Source organism: Cyprinodon tularosa, unplaced genomic scaffold (assembly GCF_016077235.1).
Source record: "Cyprinodon tularosa strain WSP-4 unplaced genomic scaffold, ASM1607723v1 ctg19, whole genome shotgun sequence".
NCBI lineage: Eukaryota > Metazoa > Chordata > Actinopteri > Cyprinodontiformes > Cyprinodontidae > Cyprinodon > Cyprinodon tularosa.
In genome coordinates, this window is record NW_024038678.1 from 32,862 (window position 1) to 50,319 (window position 17,458).

General features: G+C 37.8%; 1 protein-coding gene across 2 annotated transcripts in view; it reads right to left on the reverse strand.

Moving 5' to 3' along the window:
- Positions 1-17,458, reverse strand: part of cntn3a.2 (contactin 3a, tandem duplicate 2) — a 75,555-nt gene that overhangs the window by 23,291 nt on the left and 34,806 nt on the right. Inside the window, exons 13-14 of one of the 2 annotated variants that reach the window (XM_038283143.1) lie at positions 16,372-16,541; positions 13,165-13,282 (exon numbers count right to left, since the gene is read on the reverse strand). In XM_038283143.1, the coding sequence (XP_038139071.1) occupies positions 13,165-13,282; positions 16,372-16,541 (288 nt within the window). Of the gene's footprint in view, positions 1-13,164; positions 13,286-16,371; positions 16,542-17,458 lie in introns of both variants that reach the window. The other variant, XM_038283142.1, reaches the window with a different exon arrangement.

Sequence of the window (17,458 nt, forward strand, 5' to 3'; positions counted from 1 at the left end):
TAAAACTCTCATACATGAGGAAGGATCGGCTCATTGACTTGTCTCTACTCGGGTCAAACAACTCGGCAAGAGACTTATGTTTAAATCGCCTCGACTCTGATCGGCATGCTGTGGCAACACCAGACCTGGGTTGACCCACTAAATTACATGACACCATTGAACCCAACATATGGAGGTCACCGCACCAGTCACCCAAACAACTCTGTTTACATTCGATAAACTTGGCGCAGCACTGGTAGAAGGGATTCAAAGGAACAAAAGAGTGAAACAATAAAGCACACTGACTACGCCCTGGCTTCCATACCTGCTTCTCTCTGTTGTTTACTTCCCTGATTTCTGTTACACTGATGTCACCATTAACGCTAACCCAGCGTCATGGTGTCACCCGACACGCAGCTACGTAGGGACAGATGCCACGCAGCTTGCCAGTGGCGGTAAGACCCAGCCAAATTGCGCTTGTTAGCGGGTCGATCCATGTTTGAAAAACCCGGGTTAACCCGCTTATTTCAGAAGGAAGAGGCTTTAGTCATATCCAGTCCTGTCAGATGGAATGAATCTCTGTAAAATTCTGTGTAAAAACAAAGAAACAAACCACCACAAAATGTTTTCATATTTTGACTTACAAGCAACACAAAGTTGATTTGGGCTGATTTAATGACAACTGTTAAAATAAATAAATGTCTTTTTTTTTTGTTTTACAAAATATGTACCAATCTGGTTTTAACTGTAGATAGTTCCTGGGCTGCTGCCTGAAAATATGAATGGAGGAACTACTCATAAAGACAACACAAAAACTGTTGCCAGCTGCTAATAATTATATAATAAAATGTTTGAAAGACCAGGTAAAAAAGGCTACCCTGAAAATATTACATCATTGTTTTATTAATAGGGCAAAATTATATATTGGAGCAGAGCTCCATAATGTGCAATATCTATTCTCTCTCACAAAAACATTTTAAACATTATATTTGTTCCTAAAAAAATATCTATCACCTGGAGGAATCAGTATACTGACCATCAAATTAAAGTAGTCTTTCACATTATGCATCTAATTGTAAAACAGACTTTTGTTAAAATCTTTTGCAATCTTTTTTTAATAAACATCTAAATGCACTAAATGCATTACCAATGTTTAATTAAATATAAGTTCAAACAGCTATTGCTTAAGAACAAAGTTCTGAATGCTTTTAATTAAATCACTTGGTGATAAATAACATATGATGGCTGGAGCTTCAAACAACCTGAAAATAAGTCTCAAACAACTGCAATCTGTGTCACAAAGCAGTAACCATACATTGTAAGGTGTTTCTGAGGTTAAGTTGGATATAATTAATGTAAATGTATTAATTTACATCAAATTCTGAGCTGTAACTCAACATATTCTTCTAAAATCAAGTATTATTACAAATCCAAACCATAACCATTTTAACTTATTATCAGGCTAATGTAGATGCTTCTATGATTCAAATGGTGCCAATAGAGATTGCAGCTTCATTTATCTAAACAAATTTGAACCTATTTTTTGTTAAGCTTTTATTTTAATAGGAGAAGATTAGCTATGAATTAAATTACATTATTCTCTTCAACAACCCTCAATGCTGTTCAAGGGTTCTTAATGGATTGTTTTATCTAATGTGTAAACAAAAAAATAAAGGTCTGTAAGATGACCCTTTTTCATTTGTAAATGAGTGGTTTGGCTGATGTTATACTGCATCAGCATATAGTATACCCATACATAATTATTAAAAGCCCTTAAGCTGAGTCCTATTTTCATATAAAAAGAATGATGAAAGTAAAGATTGACCAAGCTTTAAAATCTCTTTGATTGCATATACTTAATGTAGCTGAAATGATGATGGTGAGGCATCATAATCACATTAAATTCTGTATGCATGTCAGCTGCATCTTGTGCATCCAATTAGGAAAATCATCATTTCCATTTAGAAAGCTTTAAAAGCAGCTTGATGTTAAGACAATTCCCATTTACACAATTTCAGTTGTTTACAAACAATGTCGTGGTGATATTTGCCTGAAGTGCAGACTTTAATTTGGGTGTCAAACTTAACATAATATAAGGAAATTATAGCTATTTGCAGCAGGCTTTGTCAATTGCTGTAAAGCAAAAGATGTGAGCTGTAAAGCAAGATATTATTTGCTCTTGCAGGCAATTGAAGCAAAGTAGAATGGGCAACTCAACTGTTTTTTAAAAAGTTAACCAGTTTACCTTAGAAGAGAATCAACAAAGAAACCAAACATAGCTAAGGAGATTACCTGGAATAGAGTTGACATTTAAAGTAAGAACACACTATCAGAGGATTAAATTCCTCTCCATGATTCAAATAGAATCTGGCAGGATCATAGCAACCTCAAACTACCTCTTAAAGGAGAAAGCAATGATGATACTGCTATGTGCAAACCATTTTTTGAAGGTTTTGACTTAATCAAAAATCTAATGACCAAACTGCACAAATTTATGGGTGGTGGATATGCAAATGTAAACATTTCCCATGTGCAAAATGATCTTCAGAAACAGAAACCCAGTAACAGTTTTTTTGCATTTTTTTAAGTACTTCTGAAAGTCAGGTGCAAACTAGGGATGGAACGGTTTATGAAATCTGTCCAAACCGTTCAGTTCGACTGTCTCGGTTCGATTCGCGTGTGTTGCGTTCGGTTCATGCGCTGCTCCTTTTTCTCATAGGCGAAGCGTGTACACTCCAGAGCAGAAGGTGGTGGTACTGCGACCAAAGCCAACCACCAGTAGTAAACAAGAAGAAGAAGCTAAGCCGCATAGCCAGATGTAGCAGAAAAAAATCTGTTGTTGTGGAGTTTTGTGTGGGTATGGCGAGTGGGAAAGAACAGGAGTTGGAAGATGTGCCAGCAGCACTTTATAGGTCTGCTGTATGGGACCACTTTGCTTTTAGATTGACCTACGATGATGGCGGAAAGAAAGTTGTGGATAAAAACAGTGTGCAAGCATTGTGCAACACGTTTTGTTTATGTTAATAGCAACACGACCAACATGTCAGGCTAACAATCAACATATACCGAACCCAACCGAAAACCGTGACCACAAAACCGTGAACCGAACCGAACCGTGGAGTTTGTGAACCGTTCCACCCCTAGTGTAGACCAATGTTTTTTCAGTCAATGACAACAATGACGAAATTATTTTGTGGATGCTTAATTTTTTCCGTGACGATAACGACAAATGACGAGCTAAACGTGGATCTTTGATGACGAAAACATGACGAGTCATGGGTGTGAGTTTTCATTGACGGGACAAGACTGAATAGAAAAAGCTAGCCTGCGGTCTGTCAGACGTTTAAAATGCCTCATTATGTAAACTGACAGAGAAGCTAAGCAGTATCACCCTTGCTACTGCGTCCTGTTTGGTCATGCCGTTCACCTGGCCTGCAGCGATGCACATTCTTTAGGACCACAGATGGACCGTGACAGCAGTGGCAGGGGTGAAAATAAACCGGAATGAGCGCTTCACTCTGACAAACTCTGCTCTTCCAGCTGTGCTTGTGTAGAAATGCGTCTTTGCATGCGCTTAGCTGAGTCTGCGCTTCATGCTCCACACTGATGGTTCGCTCTCAGCAGTAAGGCTAATCCTTCCCTCACTACTTAATAAACTATATGTTGCTGATCATCTTCTGCCAGGCGTAAAAAGTTATTTCGTCTATCAGGATTTTATTTCTTCTAGCTCACAAGAGGTGATGCAAAACCTTCTTTCATTTCTAACAAACGAATCCCTAAATTATATCAAAAGCAAATATTTAATAACATGCTTTTTATTTTTGGATAAAGACCCAAATGAAAAGGTAAGTAGATCTTTAAATATTTTTTCAACATTTTAGTTCACATATTCATAAAACTTATGTCTGGATTGCCACGGCATTGTATCTCCAGCAACTGTAGTGGCTAGGCAAGAGCGGTCAGTCTGGTAGAGAATCTTGTTATTATTAGAAATTGTAAAGGATAGCTGTTTTATGAATTGCAGCATAAAATTAGACTAAAACTTTTTTGAGTTTTAGTCGAGTAAAACTGGACTAAAACTTTCACATATAGTAATGACTAAACGTTAATAAAACTAATAATAGACCGAATCTAAGTTGGTTGTCAAAAACAACACTGGTTAAACTGACTGGCAAAATTATCTGTGATTGTTGCCACAAAGGCGGAATTGTACATTGACAGAGAGTAGAGAGAGATACATTGTGCATTCGGACATATTTTGACAGTTAAAAAATAACACTAGTAGAATAATATGAATAAAGAAAAATGTCTAGAATGTCTACAGGCCGGCACAGATTAATGCGACTGGACAGCAGATAGTCTCAAAAAAATTCAAACGAATCCAAAAAATTGACTTGACTTATACAGTGTGGTATGTTTATGTAAAATAGAACATGAAAAGAGCCTACAGAGATATACCCCTATCATTGCTATAATTGCCATTATCTGCTCCATCTCCATGGCTTTGGACCTCATATTTATTTTACAGCCACTCTCAAACTGCCTGTAGAATAGACAATCTGCTCATTTTAATGCAGGGAATCAAATTGGTTTGAGTGTCTTAACATTTGCACATCAGCTTTATTAGGTGACCTGCAGCACGCCCACTTATTGCACGTATGAAAAAAAAATATTGTGCAATTTACCACCTCTTATTTGGGATCTTTGAAAATCGGGCTCAGGCTCTCAGTGTACAAAGAGCACAGGAAGGCATTAAGAAATATACACTAGGGAAATAACCAAAATGGCAGCAACTAGAAAACATTCAGAGAACAGTGTATAAATGAAAACAAACCAAGGATCTTAAGAGAATGCTCATATTCAACATTAAATATGCAGAATCATAAAGGTGGAGCCTTTTGTCAATCTTCAGCATTTTATTTATTTTAGCGTATCATCAGGGAGCTTGCAGAAGTGTTCCAAAACAAAGCAAGCTACTACCTGTAATCATGGGGGCAGTGAAGTGCAATAGGTATAGCTTATGTATATTCAGCTAGTAGGCATGCCGAGTGTCAGTCCTCGAAGGCTGCTGTCCTGCAGGTTTTAGAGGTTCCCAGATCCAGCACATCTGGTTTTGATTGATAGCTGATGAACAGTTTTTTTTTTGCTGAACTGCAATTTTCAGAATCAGCTATGTTAAAGCAGGAAAACCTCTAAACAACCAACAATGGGCATGCCTGATTAAGGAACAACAAAAAAGGCAGATAGAGTGAACTTCCTCAAATACTATTGTATTTTGCCTTCATTAACCATATAAGCCTAATGAATTGTTGAAACATTAGTGAATTCATAAACTTCCCAAAAAATACAGAAGTCAATAGATGAATTAGCATTGAAAACAGAAATATTTCAAACCAATTAAATGCAGTGACGTGTATAATGGCAACCAGAAATGCCAGGCTTAAGCAAAACAAAGATAGCAAAACAATTAATTCTATTTTGAAAAATGAGCAAAAGGATGACATTTTTGTCTCTGCAAGAGTTCGACTTAAAAAAAGCTCACTAAACATTCACTCCAACAAGTGGCAGATACAAGATAACACAACTGGTTTTATCCTTTAGTCCTTGCGCCTAATAGATTAATAACACTGATCTTTCCCTTTATAACACACTGTTATTTTAGCTGATAAATAATAGTGCATGACCTCTTTTAGAATTCCAGCACAAAGTTGAACTAACTTCTGTCCCTTAACAGGAACTTTGAAAATTTTTGTGCATCAAATTTCTCTAATCATCATGCATCTAGCCAGAATTGTCATGGAAAAGGGGCTAATGTGACTTAACAAGATTGCGTCCACTGTGACCATGCTCTTATTTTTCTCAGAATTTATGAGCCCCTCCAAATTCCAAAGCACTAACAAATGTCTCATAATGCGTCTTACATTAAATGCAAATCCACCTAATTTGTCGTGTAATTTGCATGCTGTTCTTGGCTTTATATTACAGTTCGTATGGCCATCGAGGACAAAGCTACTTGTGCCAATTAAATTGGAACAAGTAAGTCAGGATAAAAAAAAGAGAATAAAAAGGGTTAAAGGGTTTTCGGTGCTGGCAAGCAAGCATAAGTTCATACTACTGAACACTGTCTAAATGGATCTACAGTAAACCACTTGGACAATGCATTGCAATCAAATCTTCAGCAGTAATAGATTTTCTACAGGCAGCAGCATCAAGATGGATTTCTCGGAATTGTTCAAGTGGGTTTGAATTCGAGGATAAACTACAGCACAACTTTGAATAGAATCCAAATATCATGTCTGAGTCATCTAAATAACATATCCGCAGAATGAATCATTTCACAGCAAACATTGATTGTAATCCTCTACAAATTACATGCACAAGCTTTAAAAACAAAAGGAGCTTCACAAAAACAAAAAACAAAAAATAGCCTATTTAGTTTTAGCTGAACCTATCAATGAATTGATGATTTTGCTTTTTCTGTCATCTGTGGATCACACAGGTGTAGGGATATTAGCGTCTGAAGCTAGATAACACGTGTATTCTGCACACATGCATGCATCCCCTGCCATTTTGTTAAAGGTCCGCAGTGATCAAATAAAGACATTTTCAACCTCCATTGCCGGCTCTCTAACTCAGCTTCATGCTTTTTTGAAGCAATTCAATCCAAACCATGAGACATCCGTGACAGCTGCCGTGAGCAGGAAGTGTAAATAATGCACAGTCTGAGTCACAGTGAAGTTTGTTTCCAGTCAGTTCCAGGCCAATCTATTTTCCTTTCCATTCTCCTACCTCGACTTGAAAAGCAAGCGTTATTTCTCATTAGTTCTTATAGCTCATTGCTGCAATTTGCCTTAACATGCCATGCCAGGCTAAATCACTGATAGGTATGTTTACAAGATAAAGTTATGGATCCAACCTTTTCAAATCCTGACACCAAGATCATCCCTCACCTCATCTGACATTTAGCATATTTGCGGTGTGTCAATTTGCAAGGCTGTTATTGATCTAAGCCAGAAATAACAATCTCTTCTCGCCCCTGCATTAAAAAACTGCCACTCCCTCAAATATAAGCTGTAACTCCTGGTAATAGAAGTTATTTTGTTCTGCCAAGTGTGGTTTTCCATAACCGTGTTGCTGGAGCAATGCATACTGCATAAACAAGAGCAAGTTCCCTGTCAACATATTTTTCTGTCAGCTCGATTGCATCAATATTGGATATTAGTCATTTAGAGGAGACAGAAAAATGTGAAATGTTTCTGGTTCTGTTATTTTTCAAAATTTAAACCTCATTGCCAACAAACATGTCTGAGTAAAAAAAGGGAAGAAAGGGGTAACCCAACAAGCAGTTGTTACTGGATGTAACACACCAGAAAAACTATTCATAACCATCATTTTAGGAATAACTGTAAAAAACAGTATTTAATCACTATACCCTAACATGCCAATTTGACTTGCAAGACACAAACTGTAATTTCTCCAATATTTGGTGTTCTATTTGTCTCGTAAAGGGTCATTCAAATGGCACAATTTAAAATCTGTCAGGTGATTTTTAAATATAAGATATAAAAAAATTAGTTAGAGTTAAAATAGTTTTACTTTTAAAGTTTTTTGTCTCCAGCCGGACAACAAGGAAAGCACACCTCACACAAGCTTTTTTCGAAGTTCTTGGCACACATCAAGCAAATTGTATTCGGACATTTCTGATGCCTGTTGTCAGTCTCTATGGATATGGCAGATGCTATAAATAGTGCTAATAATAATAATAATTGCTTTATTTTCTATGATAAGTTAGAATTCTTTTTTTGGTTTTTAAATGAGATTGTACACCTCAAAACATCGTTGAGGATCAAATGGCGATGTAAGCAAGACCGACACCCCCTGATGTCATATCCCTACCACGGAGTCTACTTAAGCAGCCGACTCCAAACCCATGCCCGCTTGCCTAAGGCTTTAGGGATTCGAAAGGGGAGACACAAACCGGTTTTCAGCTCAGGCTGCTTTGTAACTGCCAAAACTCCTCTGGAGAAGAGTCTGTGTCCGCAGGCGAAATCAAACTGCACCCTGCCTACGATTCGCAAGGAACTGAACACAGCGTCTTGTTTTTCCTCCTATTCAAACCAGATTGAATGCAATGTTTTGTAAACCGGTCTGCTGAATCTGTTGAGAAACTCTCAAGTTTTAGCTGACCCACATAATAGCAGGGCCCAATTGCTGTCTGCCGAGAAGCCGCTAGGGGCGTCCGACGAATGCAACACTGGTTCTTTTATTGCATTGAACTGTGAAACATGACACTGTGAGCTGTTGATTCAGAAGCTGTTTGTAGTTGTGCTGCTGCCGTCTGAGCCGCTGCTACAAGCTATCCGCTGCCTTAAGGGGGCCCCCGTGGACGAGGCTATTGTGCGTTACAAAGTTAAGCACTGCAAAGTTTCATTCTGCTGTTAACATCTGAATAATTCAAGTCTCTTCCAGAGCTACCTGCTGGATGAATGGATGGGGTGCCCGGACTGCGCGTCTGAACCAGGCACGTATTGAACATTCCTCAGAGACTCTTGAACGTACCTTTTCTCCTGTTTATTTGCTTTTATTTACCTGTGCTTATTTTCAGGGAGGTTTATCGTTTATGTAGTTATTGTGTGTCATTATTAGCTAATAAAGGTACCATTGTGTTATAACCTGTGGTTTATATCACTGAAGTCAGATCCACCCTACTTTTGGTTAGCATTTCAATGAGCAAAGACAATTTCTTTGGTTGGTGATTGATAACTCTGCTGATGCTGGTCAACCTTGGCACTGCTTGGAAGACATTACCAGGGGAGTAAAGCAGAGGGTTGTGTGTGCTTAAAGATGCTGCTAACCTATAGGTAAATGATGATGATTGTCTTATTTGCTGGTTTAAATTGTTCATTGTCAAAGAGGGGCGCTAAGGAAGCGTGTATCCATGCCATTTTAAAATGTAACTACCCCTCTGTGTAACAGGTGTTTATTTTTGAAGGTGATGATTGACATGTTGAGTGTTTAAAAGTCATCTTGAGCCGTCCCCATGACGGCCATACCTGTATGTTGTAAAGATATGTAAAATTCCCAGAAGGAGTGCTTAAAAAGGATACACATCAAATCCCAGTTTGAATCAAGGAGGCCATTTACAAATGGCAGCAAAGCTACAACAAATGTGTTGCAGAAATGTGTATTTATAGTGGCACATTGGCCGGTGTAGGTACCAGATCTGCTCGGGTGGTCAGATCTACTCGGGGCCCTGCCCCTTTCTCGTTTCTTAAGAATCAAATCTCTTTTGGAGTCTTAACATACTATTACCTATATTTGCTACTATTTTATGTTTCATTGGCCATCTAAAGTAGCCGAAGAAAGAAAACAATCTTTCTCAGTCTTGAAGGAAAGCACTGCCTTCTAAGATAGACTGAGCTCTGCCATTTAACAAGGTGACAGAAAAAGTCTCAGTGTCTCTTCTTATTCTTTTTATTAAGATCGATAAGAACGATATTAAGATTATCTTTGTCTGGGCAACCACAATGTATAGGTCATGTGGCAATGTTAAGCCAATAATATAGCAGAACGTCACAGGCATGTGCAGAGCCCTAGCAGATCTGACCAACCAAGCGGTTCAGGTACCTACACTGCGCTCAACCAAGGATTCCTTTTTTGCAGCTACAATATAACAATGGGGGGGGGGGACCTTAATACTTTTAAATATTAAGTGTAGCCTGCTTCAGGTGCTTGAATGGTGGCTCCTACAAAAAAAGGGGGTCATATTCACGTCTTAATTATTTGTTAAACCATACATTAATAAAAAATGTTGCTAAATTTTAGCTCCATCGAGCAACTAGAGAGCACCTTTTGAACTCTATAAAAACTGAAAAAAAAGGGAACCTGCAGACTATTTTTCTTTTAGCTGGTTGCTTCAGCGAGTCACTGATGTCATTAACATAACTTGATTGTCTGTAATAAATCTCCCTGAGGTGTGTTACTCTCTGCCACAGCATGGAAGCATTATTGTCAATGGTTATTTTGATGCACCGTTGCTGCATTCCGGCTCTTTCTACTACTTTACAAATGATTTGTACGTGAGCACTGGGCATTCCAAGCAGTTCCTCCAGCTGCATTTGATTCTCCGAGATTTGAGATTTATAAAGTCCGGGTGTATGGTAACACGTATACTCACGGTTTTATACATCGGCCTTTTTTTTCTGCCGCAGAATTCTCTACACTGCCCACTTTTAGAATGAAAGCTGCATGCTCTTTTATCCATGAATCCCCAGAGCCCACTCACTTTTCTTTAGACTTGAAAAAATACATTCTCCTAGCTTTTCAAGTAAACCTAAGTTAAGTGTAACCTCTTGAAAGTAAACCAATGAAAGTAAACAAGAATTATATATAAAGTGAAGTGTAACCTCTTTATATATAATTCTTGTTTACTTTCATTGCTTTATGATGATATCTCTGCAGGTTGGGAGATCATGGCTTTGGTGCATCTCCCTGTCGGCTTCTGCATAAACTTCTGATTGGGTAATGTGCCAGATTGAGCAATACAAGCTGAGATTATTTTTAAATCCAGCATCAGATTTGAACATGCTTGACTGAGGACACTACACACACATGGATATCAGGATAATCTAACATGTTGGATTTTCTTATGAGTGGTCCCAATGTTCTCCTGAGCAGAGCTGAACACACCACACACACCAGGATGATCTCCCCGATAATCAGGGTGAGAGGCACTAATATCAAGGTCTCTTAGAAGGGGGACATTAGGGAAGAGACTGGCACGATTGTCTTGTTGTGTGATCCGAGTTTAGATTTTCTATTTGTTGTCCTTCACCCTAGGCTGAATACAATTAGAAAAACAAGATGATCGTTTTTAACTCTTTGAATCAAAAAATACTACAGGGACTTTCTCAAAGTAGATATTGCCCCATCACTATGTATGCTACTGCTTGAGTAATATACAACTTGCCAGAAATTCATATAAAACTTATTTATAGAACTTTTACAATGTATTAAGGTTGCAAAAGCTGTACTGAATGTGCACTTCAGATTGATGAAGAAGCAGCTAAAATTTCAAACAATGATCTATAGAAATTTTTAAGGCTTGAAACTGTTAAAATCCAACTTCCAAGCCGAAAGAGGATAAATTATTAAATACTTTGACATCCTATCACTTGAAATTCAGAGGGTTCAAACTATGAGTACTCACAATGTATCGCTGTGATTCTTGATTTTATAACTTCATGCTCAGATTAAGCAAATGCAAATAAAAATCATTCATCAACAAGTTACCTGGACTATGATGAATACTTGTGTTCCTTACATATATTATCTCTGCTGTTAATGATCAGGGCTAAAGATTGTCCTCCTCACTGGCAAACTGCTAAGGGATTAAAAAAAGCTGCTGCTATAAAAAAAAAAAAAAGTCTTCAACTCTAAACCCCATGCAAAGTTTCCTAACTGTAAGGTACTTAAATAGCACCAATGGCTGGTGTTCTACAGCATCGTGTTACACTCTGATAAAAGATTTATATGCTCCTAAACTCTGAGAAAATCTGTTGCAATGAGACCATTGATAAAACAGAAGAACATCCAGGACAAAGAAGTTTGAACATGCATCATACACATCATGTGGTGTACCTTTTGTCTTTTCAGTGCAAAATCTGTCTATTATACTCGACCCTAAAGGAGTAGAGGATGACCTTTTATTTCCGGGTGGATCATCTAAATAAGTGGTTTTCCTAATTGTCAATCATTCTGGTGATATGTGCATGCACACTTACGGGCGTATATTTGTGGTAGGCCACAGTTTCAGACATTTATTTAAGCTCACCTTTCTCACTGCATTCTTTGAAAATGGCCAAGGTTCATAAGAGAAAAGGTGTCTACGAAGCGTATGAGAAGAAAAGAAAGGCCTCAGAAGAGGCTGATATATCCCACAATGCTTTGCACAGAGAGCTCTCCTCGCAAAGCATTATAAGATTTGCTGTTACCATAGGCTGTCGCTAACCGACAGCGGCGACTAATGACAAAGAGGAGAAGTTACGTGACCAACAGGGAGAAAAAAGTAGTGATCATCTGTCCAAACGTTCTGTTACCTGAGTTCACTATAAAGTCCACTATAAAGTCCCTGCTCTATATAGTGATCTATATAGGATTTAGGGGTTAGGGCAGATGTTTGGGAACAGTAAGCTTGTATGAGCTATGAGAGCAGCACATTTTAAACAGGGCATGAACATGGAGAAATGGGCTCGTGCATGCCCTCTCGTGTAAATTTAAAAGAAAATTATTCGAGAAAATCCTCCACAATACCTTTAATAGTTGTAGTTATTTTTTTATTAATAATTACTTCAATTTATAAATATTAAAGGCACTTAGTCGAGTTATAAGCTTTTTTCCATTTTTGTAATTTATATGCCGGGAGCTCACTCTGGTTGCATACAAAATTTTTATTTTGAAAGATTCCTTCATCTTTACTCCGCTTTGTTTTTGCTCAAATAAACCCCTTTGTGTTAATTTACAATAATAACGGCGCTAGGATACTGTGCATGTGCATAAGTGCTAAACAAGGACGTAGCTCACAGCCACCAGTTAGAAACCCCCCCATTAAAGTGTGAAAACAATGAAAGTCCAAGATCTAGTGTGAATAAAAAAGTGATCAAAACAGCTTTTACTTCTTGAGGCTACGTCTGTTTATGTCTGCTGAATGCCCCTGGTGCTTACTATGGTTACCTTATCAGGACGGACGCCTGGTGTGTGTATAACATTATTTTATCATGATCAAAATGTTTTTGGTCTATTTTTTTATAGGCATATGCAACTTTAAACCCTAGTGTGTAGCATGACTCCTCAATTTAGTTCATCTTACACCAAATTTCCAAAAAGCAGGTATGTGATTTAAAATTAAGAAATATTTTTTCTTAACTCAATAAGCTAAGAATATTCACTTCAAAAAGCTCCACTTGACATTTTGGCACTGGAAAAAATTCCTAAAAAAAGACAGCCTACCTTTTGGCAACTGTTACAAGCAAGAGATATCCTTTCATTTTAACTCGTTCTATCAATAACATTACAGGAAAGAGTGGATTTTTTTTTTCTTTATAAAAAGGAGAAACTAATTAGGAATTCTTGGCTGCAAGCCCTGTTTTAATTAAAGGGTGCCAAGCAGAGGGAAGGTTTTCTTACCTTTCACAATCAATACAGCTACGGCTGACAGGCTCTCCACATCTGTGTCCACTACGCAGATATATTTGCCGGCATGGTATAGCTGAATGTTCCTGATCATCAGATCTCCGGCTGTTCTCTGCTAAGGAGGAGAGAAGGCTTTATGTAGCATGAAAGATAACAGACCCTGGGGCATCTTATTAAGGAAAGTACTGAAGCATGTGTAAGGTTCAGTAAATAGTGATACTGTGAACATTTGCAGGTTTTAAGGGGGGAGGCTTTTGAACCAAATTTCTAATCAGAGCACATCACATCAAGCTGGAATGAAAAGTAGCAAGGGGAGAATTTACACAAAAAAAATTGAGAGACTTTTGTCTCTTTAACTGACAAGGTTTCAGTGTGAAATACTTCTAGAGGTCATGAGCTGTCCTTTAAAAATAAAAAAAGAAGAAGAATTTAGGAAATAATAACAAAAAAGAATTTAGTAGGTTCTTTCTTAGTGATATGAAAGAAGGACACTTTTTTTTTCACATCTAAGAGGACACCGGTAAGCAGAAAACTAAATTGATGAGGAAACTGTTCTATAGGAATTTGCAGTGAAACAAGAAAAAAAATTGGCCACAGAGCCAACATGTTTTAATGATGGAAATGAAACTCCCCGAAGCAGCAAAGTTTAGTTGATAATCTCTTTGCAGTGGAGACATTCTGGTTTGACTGGGTAAGGAATCTCTATTCAGATAAGAACACTGTCAGTGAGACACGCTCAGGAAGATTGGTTGGTCTCAAGGGTGTGAGGATGTACAGAAAGTGTTTAGTCTTTTGGGTGTTTTCCACGCTTTGATTCCTTCAGAAGACACATCTAATGATGTGCATCCACTTCCTGTTACATGAGGCTGTGCAGCAGGCCATGTCAAAGCAGAATTCAAGGCGAGCCAGAGCTTATTAAAAAGTAGATGAGCTGAGCTGAGACTGAGCTGGAGTTGAAGAAGACTACTTAAAATGACTTCCACCTGTCACAATGGCTGAACACCTGGCACATTACCTACAAAATGAATTTTATATGGGAAGTGCATTTCAGCATAGGGACTGACTTGTTTCCATTCACAGAAATACAATTGCCGGCACATAGAACTCCAATAATCTATTTGCACTTTCTCTCATAGATTTTCTCCTAAGCGCACAGGGTTTTTATGCCTCAGAGGACACTTTTAAAGTTGCAAACTGGATAGTATTACACTGGCTGCAGTAATACCGGTCACTGTTAATACTTCCAAGAAACCCACGTAGAACCATAAACTGGTCTCTTTAGAAATGGCAGAGATGCTGTGAAGCACATGTCCATTTGCAGATTTAAAATGGAAGCATCTGCAAAGAGATGCACCAAGGACTGATATGGTGACCAGAACTGGTTCATTCTCCCCTTTTTGGGGTTCTGTCCAGTTTCGACTTAGAGAGTAAATCTTAACTTTGATCCAAAGGATGGCACAAACATTAGCACACTTTGTTCTGGAAGTTGTAACTGCAAAAGAAAGACTCATCCAGCTACTCTTTATATCTAAGTAATGTTTAAATCGTACCAGGTCAGAACATCTAGATAACTATTAATTTAGTAAGGTCTTAAATTTGTACTTCTTTTTGCTTCTTTAATTTGACCTTTTTAATTGTTTTGAAAAGCAATTTAGTGGTGTTTAACACAAGGCTGTAAGTAATAATAAAATAGCCATTAAGGAATAATAAAAAAATAAAAAAAAAATAGAAATGTATTGATCTCACAATGGAGAAATTAACTCGCTGCATTTAATCCATCGCCTTTGGGAAGCAGTGGGCTGCCACTGTGCAACGCCAGGGGGTTAAGAGTCTTGCTCAGACACCCAGACTGGCAGTCTGTGGGTGCGAGTTTTGAACTCACAACCTCAGGATTCCAAACCCTCTGCCCAAACCACGAGGTCACCTCTCCCCCCATAATGAAATGTGAGGGGAAAAAAATCCAATGCAAGGGATTTTATAGCAACATTAAACTATTTGTGCAAACACGCACAAAAATGTTTCTGAATCTGGCTTATGCATGTTAGGGTAATGGAAATCAATGTTTTTGTGACCTGATCTGCTACCAACTTCTGCAAGGTCATGTATTTTTACTGAGGTTCAAACAGACTTTGAAAAAAAAAAAAAAGATTAGCAGCTGGGTTAAACTGTTGTCGATTAATGTTATGATGCTTTCTACTCTCACTACTGTTCAGAGAAGTTAGGGGAAAAGCAAAGTTAAATGAAAAAGCATTTAAAGCATTTAAGTTAAATACTGGAGCCAAAAAAACAATCTAAATAATTTAATTACTTCATGAATAAAAATTACTGAACATCGTTGTTATTTTCATTATTGATGCAGGTTGTAAATTTGTGATGTACTTGGTCTTATCGAATATTTTAATAACATTTCTGAAGATTTTACTGAAACTTGCAGAAACACTGGTAAACAGAATACTGGAGAGGGAAAAAAAGCAAAAATAAATAAAACTGTAAGAGGCAATTTTTTTTTTTTTACCAACAGCCTCTTATTCTGAGGACTACAAGTTTAATCAAAATGGAGTTGAAAGGTAGGATTTAAATGTTTTACAGAAACGTGTTTTCACTTTTATTTATCACATTGTTTTGTAAATAAACAGGAATAGTGCTGTTTAGAATTACCAATGCTAACTGCTCTAAAAGGCTTATCTCTTTTCTATTATAATGTGCTGAAGGAAGCTCAAAATGTTCATTCTGATTGATTTTCAATCTAATTTATTCTTTATTTGTTGTTGATAACAGTACTATGCAATCCAGACAGCCTGATCTTTGGTATTACCAGTTAAATTCTTTTTTTACCACAAGACTTTTACTATCTGGTGACATTTAAAGTTAATAGTGTTAAATAACTGACTTGGAAATGTTTCAAGGAAAAACAGCCACTGTAAGCAAATCAGTGATTTTGGATATGACACTGTAAACATTTTGATCAGTGTTTAATCTTTAAGACCCTGCTTCTATGTTGTGATGGTAGTTCTTTCCTCTGCTTCAACTCAGGTATAAGTTGAAGCCAAGATAGGATTAGGTGATTGGTGCCAAAATCAGGGTTTGTGGTAGTGGAAACACAAATAACTGGTGCAAAGTAATTACTAGCAATACTGGAGATATTTTTTTACTGTCACAATTCTTGAAGAATCGATGCACTTCTGAATAAGGGTCACTCACGCCGCCCACAAGCTCAAAGTGGCCGTCTCCTTTGGTGATCAGCTGCCCGTTAAAAGCCCAGGAGAAGGAGACGTCCAGGACAGGATCACTGGCCACCTGGCAGGGTAATACAATGCTCTCCCCTACAATGATTTCCATGTCCACCGGTCCCTGAATAATTCTGGTTGGATCTGCCACAAAAAGAAAAAAAATGTACAATTCTGAAGGATAGCTGCCAGACTTTAAAAGCACACAAGGTGTTTCATTGCAAACGGACGAGCCGACCTTTTTTTGAATCCACTGAAAGAGAAACAGAAATGCAACATTCTCTGGAACACAAGCTTTGTAAAACAGTGAGTCACAGGCTTAGCTGTGTTGTCTTTGTACAGAAAGGTCCCAGTCAAATAGTGGGTGATTACATGCAGCCTGCTGCCTCTAGAATTGGTAATAGGATGACACAGATTGTATAATCTTCTGAAATCCTGATGGAAATTGCAATGCGCTGCTGATCAGATAAAGCTTCACATAATAGGCTCCAGTGTAGATCAAGTATCCAAAACGAGGAGCGTTGCTTTAAAATCTACCAAAGCAATCATTTAGAGCTTCATAAAAGGCAAAATAATCAAAGTGAGGGAATCAAAGAAAGAAGGTGGAACACAAAGAAAGAGCACTTGTACTCTTACATCTTACTTATTCTGAATGTCAAGATGTAGCAAAAAAAAAAAAAAGTTTTAGAGGAAAGAAAGGTACCTGCTGTTTCTAAGCTGGTAAAGGATCAATGTCTCGGTCAGAGCTCTGCGGCACTGGTTTATAGCGAAGAGAAATTCTCGAGCCATTCAGAGAAATAACTGGCCTTGGCAATTATGGCAGCAGACAATATAATTCAGCACATTAACAAAACCAATAAGAACCCCGGCAACACTAAGCTGTCCCTCCAGAGGCGAAAGAAAAAAACAAAACAAAACACAACACACGTTTTGACAATAACAGCATCTGTGACACCACCTCACTAATGCTTTCATTGCTTCCACTCAAGGCACTTTCATTAGCCGCAGTAAATTGGTTGCTTCAGCTGCTTTGAGGAAAACACTGTTCAAGTACTTTGTCA